This window comes from Dipteris shenzhenensis, chromosome 22 (genome assembly GCF_047967505.1).
Source record: "Dipteris shenzhenensis isolate YYH24624 ecotype China chromosome 22, Dip_SZ_1.0, whole genome shotgun sequence".
NCBI lineage: Eukaryota > Viridiplantae > Streptophyta > Polypodiopsida > Gleicheniales > Dipteridaceae > Dipteris > Dipteris shenzhenensis.
In genome coordinates this window covers 48,906,598-48,913,831 of record NC_141617.1, presented here as the reverse complement: position 1 = coordinate 48,913,831, position 7,234 = coordinate 48,906,598, and the positions used below count along the sequence as shown (strand labels likewise).

General features: G+C 44.0%; 1 protein-coding gene across 1 annotated transcript; it reads right to left on the bottom strand.

The window, feature by feature from the left end:
- Positions 1-4,029: 4,029 nt before the first annotated feature.
- Positions 4,030-6,756, bottom strand: LOC147888222 (U-box domain-containing protein 12-like). The gene is made up of 4 exons (XM_087393584.1): positions 6,417-6,756; positions 6,095-6,211; positions 5,388-5,807; positions 4,030-5,277 (listed from the first exon to the last, which is right to left on the bottom strand). Exons 1-4 carry the CDS (start codon positions 6,750-6,752, stop codon positions 4,222-4,224), a joined length of 1,929 nt encoding a protein of 642 aa, XP_087249710.1. The 5' UTR covers positions 6,753-6,756; the 3' UTR covers positions 4,030-4,221.
- Between the last annotated feature and the right edge of the window lie 478 nt (positions 6,757-7,234).

Here is a 7,234-nt window from a genome sequence, read left to right as displayed (position 1 = left end):
CTCTTGGAGTTTTTTGGATGAAAGGCTCTTGTATGCTGATGTCAGCAAAGGCAACTGAAGTGCTGAATGTATTATGGTCCCGCCTACATTGTACGTTGTTTTTCCAGTGTAGGCAAGCAGCAGTGCCTTGGGCATCTCAACGTCAGTGTCTTCTTTATGAGAGTAGTAGCGCAGAAGTGCCTGAACTAGTAAAAGGAGTCTGAATGTTTTCCCTGTTCCTGCATTGCTGGACAGAAACATGCACAATGGTGTAGTTTCTTTTTTTTTGGGTAGAAACAATGGTGTAGTTTCACCCAGGCGCTCCCTTAGGACTTAGGAGGATGTCCTCTACGAGTACACGTTGCTCTTTGTTTAATTTATGCAAGGATGCATAGTACTCATTGTTTGGCATTAACCAATATGCAAAATGTGATGATCCATGTTGTTGTTGTGGTTTGTCTGAACAGTTTAGCTTCCTTCGAAGGTCGAACCCTTCATGTGCTGAGAGAGGGTCTTGTGTTGATGTAGTTGCAGAAGTGGCTTGTGGGCTATGGTATGATGGGGAGGATGTGTTTGTTGAACTTTTTCCTATTGGTTCCAACAACAGTCTCGTTTTCACTATACATGTCATGCCAAGTTGGGCATTGAGGTGAAAGGTTATGTTTTTCTCCATGAAATGGCAATAAAGCAGGCATGCTCACGGTAATGGTTCTTGACATCTTTAGCTTTGCTGTAATTGTTGAAACAAATCATTTAGCCTGTTTCCATTTCTTGACAAGCTGGCCGCATGTTGTGTATCCGCTCACAAATTTGGCGAGACAAAGGTGTGCCAATAACAAGTTCCTACTTGCGTACTTGGCAATAATGTCAGGGAAGAAGACATCTTTGCTTAGTAGATCCATTTTCTCTAGCTGTGCATGCCTCTTGAGAAGCAAGGTGCATTCTTTTGTCGGGCTTGTGTTGATGTATCAAAATTCTCTGGTATTGCTTGTCAAAGGCAAGGAAAGTGCTATGTACACTGCCTATTGCACGTTGATGTGCTGTGTGTTCAAAATTGTGTTTCTGACCGAGGCTCTCTCATTGGCTAGAGCATCTGTTCTGAGGCATTTAAAGAACTCTTTCATGACTTTGGTTGTTGCTTTGTTGGCTTTTGTCATCTATGAGGTGCAGTAGGCAGCTACACCATGTAGGTTCAAAACGAATTATATGTCAGTGTTCGCCACCCACAAGGAGAACGTCCCAATGCTGAAGTTCTTGGTGTAGATGTCTTTTGGGTGTCTTTTCAAGTACACCATTGGTTGCAAAACTTTGTATCAAAGTGCATCGTGTCTTCTGACATTTGCAAGCTTTGCAGAACGCTATTGAAGTCAGATAGTTCCAAGCAACGCTCTTGCATGAGCAAGCTTATGCGCTTGTAGTTTTCTTTGCAACCGTCTGGTGAATCTGCCGCTCCGTAGGGGACTAGGATTTTTGTTTCTCTCATAGGCCGACGGGGGAAATTGAAGCGGCATGTGCTATCTTTCTTCTTGCATGTAGCCCTATGTATGTGAATATGCATTTGCTTATTTTGTGATGTGAATTTATAAATGTATGTCGTTATGTAGTTGTCAATGAAAGCGATTATTTTGTTGTCCACTGCTGTGCCATACACGAGGGCTGTGTCGACCCATAATAGCCCATGGTCGTGCTGGCTTCCTCTATTTTGAAATTCTGTAACGAAGAAATAGTCGAGAACTTTCCCTAGAATTGTAGAGTCTTGCTTAACTGCATGTTTCAATGCTTGGAATCTATGGACACCGTATTTTGCAGTTGTTACAAGTCAAGCCATAGGAGGCCTCGAATTTCTTTTGCACCTGTGAATGTACATCCAATTTTATGTTTTCATTCACTTTGTGTAGACATTCTACGAGTGGTTCTCATGTTTTCTCTAGAGCTGAGAAAGTCATAAAGAAAGTAGGAGGACCTAGCCGTCGCAGCATTGCAAAAAGGAATGGTTCTGCCTCTAGTTGTCCTTTTCACGTTCACATTCACATCGATGACAACACCTGAGCCACCAATATTTTCATTGTCTTAAAAAATAAGTTTTCTAAGGAATTAGCAAAACTTCGATGCTTGTTTATTAACTCCCAACGCGCTATTTCTTAGTAAGATGTTGTTGGCGGCAATTTGTATGACCTTGGGTGCCCATAAAAAAGCGAAGGGAAGGCGAGCTCTTTGCAATGTTTGTCCTTGAATATGCTTAGTGTAAATCCTTCACATGGAGCCACAGACAATGTTTTAACTTCGACATCCATGACTTGTTGGTGAGTGTAGATGCCATGTACCAGCATGATAGTGGCAATGTCTTCCTCATCCAATTCTGGGTATTCATCGCTAGCGTCTTGCAGTTTGATGCTTGCTTTCCTTCTTTCAATGTTCTTGCCTATAGTGTATTCAGGGATACATTTGATTCTTCGTATAGAGGATCTTTGTAGAAGCTCGTGCAAAGCTTTAAGTGTATGTGTTGGGTGGACAAGGCCACTCATGTAATTATTCGCATATGAAAGGTTGCATTTAATGGCCACCATGGCAGTCGCACTGTCACTCAAGCAATGAGGGAGAACTGTTGTGCCCTATCAACATCAGCAAAAACATTGACAACTGCACCGCATAGACCATATTGGCCATCGTATGACAATTCTTAAATCTGGTCAAATGGTATGCGCACCACGATTAGGCGCGCCTCTATGGGGTTGAGAGTACTTGTCCATTGAGTCTTTTTTTGGATGACCATATTTAGCTTTGAGAGTTTTGGCAGTACACCCTTGTTTATCTGGTGTCTGCACAAAGAGAAAGCTTGATTCTGGCTGCTGGACTTTTGTGCAGTTTGGCACACAACTTGCAACCCATGTGACACAAGAAGATTGATTTCATCTGTTGTTAACTTTTGCATTTTGCTTTGAACGTCCAAGCAACCACAACTCACACATGCATACAAAGGATTGTCCTTGATAGCATGAAAATATCTTGCTATTGGGCACCTTGCATGTCTCGATCGTTTGCATTTCTTTGGTGTGGATTGTTGGCATCGTTCGGCGTTGAATCTTTCTGTAGAAGGCACGTGATCTTGTTCATCAAAACGAGTCTCACTCGATGTGCCTTTGGACAGGGGCTGATTGGAGAGTGCAAAGGCTTTCCTTGCACGATAAATTTTCGTGGATATGCTCTGTAAAGGTACGTTTAATCAAGCCAAGTAGGTCGTTGCAATCTCCTTTGCACTTGCATTTGCCATGCTACCCATCAAGTCAAACAAAACTTTCTCATGCTTCGGTGTCCACATGTTGTAAGAATGCTTTCCTTGTCTCAGGAACATGAGCACTAGTGAGATAGGGCTTGTTAGTTCGTCGAACATGATAGTGAATGTATTGATGTGTGGTGCACCCGCAGTAAATATTATTCGCACGCCAACAGTTTGGCAACAAATCACCATGAAAGAACATTGGAGGACAGGGGCCAAACATGATAGACAATCATGCACCAAAGAACGGGAGTTGGATGTGGTGCTTAGAATGTGCATCATCGTTTCAACGATGGTCATGCTCGGCTGTGTCAAGCTAACTATGGGAAGGAGGTCAGCCCAAGGCGATGAAAGTTTGCTAAGAATGGTCTCTCACAGACATTGATATTTAAACCTTAAAGGATGCATGGTCATGAATAGACAATAGAAAGTGTCCACGAAAAAGGCCTTTAAATATAATCTCTAGAACTCTACAAGCCTTGTACCATATATTTACAAAAATCTAGAGGCTTTTAATGTAAGTTTAAGTAAGTAAAGCTATTAAGGGAGAGTGGGGAAGGACGGGAGGAGCGAGACGATGGGGGGCCGAGGAGGGGGGGGGGGAAGAAGAAGGGGGTGCTATTGAAGGGAGAAGATCAAAGTGCGAAAGACCACATTGACCATTAAGTGTCACCTCCTAGTATAGTAGGCGGTTTTTGGATGCAAAACATAAAGTAAATGATTTTTAATGCAAAGAGAAAGTACATGATTTTTAAGTACGTTGGGCCATTATTTTAGCGTCAAGGTTAAGATGGTCTCCATAAAAGGAAGTTTGAAAAGTCCAATCAAATTGACTTTTTTCGAACAATTACACGTGGAAATTCACAAAGGAGACCAGTATTGCACTCCCTTGTAGAAAAGCATTTGTCATCTCAAAAGAGAAAATATTTCCATGGTGTAAGGGATTTAGAAGCGGCCTTGTGCCACTATTGGAGGGGATTAAAATGCTCCAAGAGGGCCATAGCCTTGCGTTTGGCTCTGGGAGTGCCATGGCTTGCAAGCTCCCTCAGGAACTCGCAACATGCACCCACATCCTTGGCTGCTGCTGCAGCAATCACATGATGATGGCCTGAATCACTTCTTCCCATTGTCACTAACACCGCAGCTGCATTCTCTTTGCTACAAGGCGACACATACTCATCACATATAACATCCACCAATGCATGAATCGCACATGAGTCCTCTAACGCCCTTCTGCCTTCCTGGTGTGTCACCAATACAGACAGAATTGCAAGGGCCTCCTCTACCATCATACTGCTTTTGTCCCTTGCAAGTCTCATCAATGCAGCCACCACCCCTGCCCGTATGGCTCTAGCTTTGTTCACATGGTACATTGATAGGCTAAATAGTGCTGCAGCAGCATCTTTCTTCCCTCTTGAGCTTCCATCACAAAGCAGCTGCACCAGGGCAGGGAAAACTCCCAAGGCCGCACCTATGCTCACCTTGTTCTCATCAGTCTTGGAAAGGCTGAAAAGAGTGGCTGCTGCATTCTCCCTAGCTTCCATAGCCCCATGTTTTAATACTCTGACGATTGGAATGATGGCTCCGGCTTGGACAATGGGCCTCTTGTTTCTATAATCAATAGATAGATTCAGAAGCGCAGTCACTGCATGTTCCTGAGTCCTGGAGTCCTGAACTGAGAGAAGATTAACTAAGGGTGGAATAGCTCCAGCTTCAGCGATGCAAACTCTGTTATCAGCATTCTGCTTTGCCAAGAATCTCAACTCTCCAGCGGCTGCTCTTTGCATATCTGTTTGTCCACTAGAAACCTTTTGCAATAACAAATCTACGGTAGCCCTTCCTCTATCCTGGAACAAATTTTCCCTAGGTACCCTCAGTCCATTCGTTTCACACCATTGAGCAATCAAACTTCGAAGCGCATAATTCGGTGTCAAATGCAAGTGAGATAAAGCCTGTTGGGTTTTGGGACATGTTTTGTGCCCTGCAGCCAGCCATCTCTGAACGCAAGCCCGCTCATAAGTCTGCATTATGCAAGCACACAGAGCTATCAGAACTCTTGATTATCATAATAACCGAACTTACATAATAACAAATAGCGTAGATATCAGCTGACTGCGTGTCAACCCCTCACCTGTCCGGTAGCTACTATTACTGGGTCATTCATCAAGTCCAATGAAATTGGACAGCAAAAGTCTTCTGGCACAGAGGAAGCTAAAGTTAAGCTAGATATCATTTCACAATCTATCGCTTTGGTCTCTTCATTTTGAAGTTTTGAAGAACTCAATCTTCTGAAAAGAATTATGATTTGTTCAAGACGGTCATTCCACTCTGGAGCTTGGTCTTTAATCAACTTGTGTAACGCCCTTGACTCTGCTGTCAATTCTGAACGTGTACTAAGCTGGAGCTCGTCGGCCAGCCTTGCAAGGACAGCCCGATCTGCAGAGTTGTGTTCGTTCTGTGAAAGAGCTTTCATGCCATCTAGAAACAGCTCTGTGTCCCCAGTATCTGTCCTCCCTTTTGCTCTTTTCAGCTGGGTATGGGCAAGTTCAACCTGCAAAAGCGGACAGGAATAAGCAAAAGGCCGGAAAAGTCACTGTGGGGAACTAATTTTCCCCTTCGTGGCAGTTCTCAAAAGCCTTGTTTAAACTTCGCAAGAGATAACGCGTCTCTCTAGTCCTGAAACAGTAGGAGCGGCTTCGTCTCGTTAAACAAAAATCGTTCTGAGAACAAAAGCAGAAAACCAAAAAGGCACGGCACTCAATGATCAGAGAGTAGGAGAGAGGAAAATAACGAGCTATAAACCACAAGAAAGTACGAAAACTTAAATGCACCACGTACCTGCTCACGAACTTCCTCGGAAATAGGAAGAAGACCCAGGGGAAGCTCATCAAGTGCTCCGTCTACGACTGCTATCACTGCTTGGAACTTGCTAGCAAGTGCATCTCTTGCCAAAAGCTTCAAATCGAGAAGTGACTCGTGAGATGAAAGTTAATAAAACTCTAGACCTTCCAATCAATAAATACAGAGGAATTTTATATTCTCATAATTCCGAACTCAAGCACATGAATTACAGGACAGACTCAATCAGTTGTAACTTGTATAACACAACGACAACGCCCCTCCTACACCTCTGAACAAGAAGCGCTGACAAAACGTATACCAGATATAACTTGCTTCCATCCCGGCAAAATTGAAGCAATGCTACTGCAGCTTTAAAAGCTTTGTCCAAAGCAATGAAGCATGGGGAGGAAAGTCCAGCACCCTGAGTCTCCTTGATTTCCTCGAATAAGGGCATCAGCAGCTTCATCTTTCTGATGAGACTTATACACTGTCTCTTGTGACTTCTTTGGAAGTCTACAATGAAATCCATCTCATTGAGTGTGACAATCAAAGATTGGACTGGAGAGAGGTCTTTCACAACGCCCAGCATCGTCGCCAAACTTCTGGGAGAGTCTTTGGGCGTCTGCCCTTTGTAGGGTGACGATCCTTTAATCATAAACCTTTCGAAAAACGTATGATCCTCTCGAAAAACGTGGCATGCCAGCTGGCATCGGAGAAGCTTTTCACGTTCAAGATTGAACACAAAGACAAGGCACGTTGTTTACGCTCAAAGAGGAGCGGCGCGCAAAGCAATAGGCAAAAGAGCCCGAATTTCAGAACAAAAGATCCAAGATCGAAGAAGCTCCCTCGCAAGAATCTGAGACCGCCAGACAACGTCTTGGCGATAAAAGTCCGACCGGTAGCCCAGCTACCACCCGGAGGACATGAACCACCATGGATTGTACTGTGTGGGATTATACGGAGGACATGAACCACCATGGATTGTGCGTGATTTCAGTAAGCGGTGGTTGAATTGCATTTGAATTGTGTGGGTGCCACAACATCAAACAGTGCCTTGTGTTGGCGGGTGTGAGGCATCCATCCCTTGACAGCACACACACACACAAGCTGAGAGAGAGAGGGGGGGGCAGGGCGGGA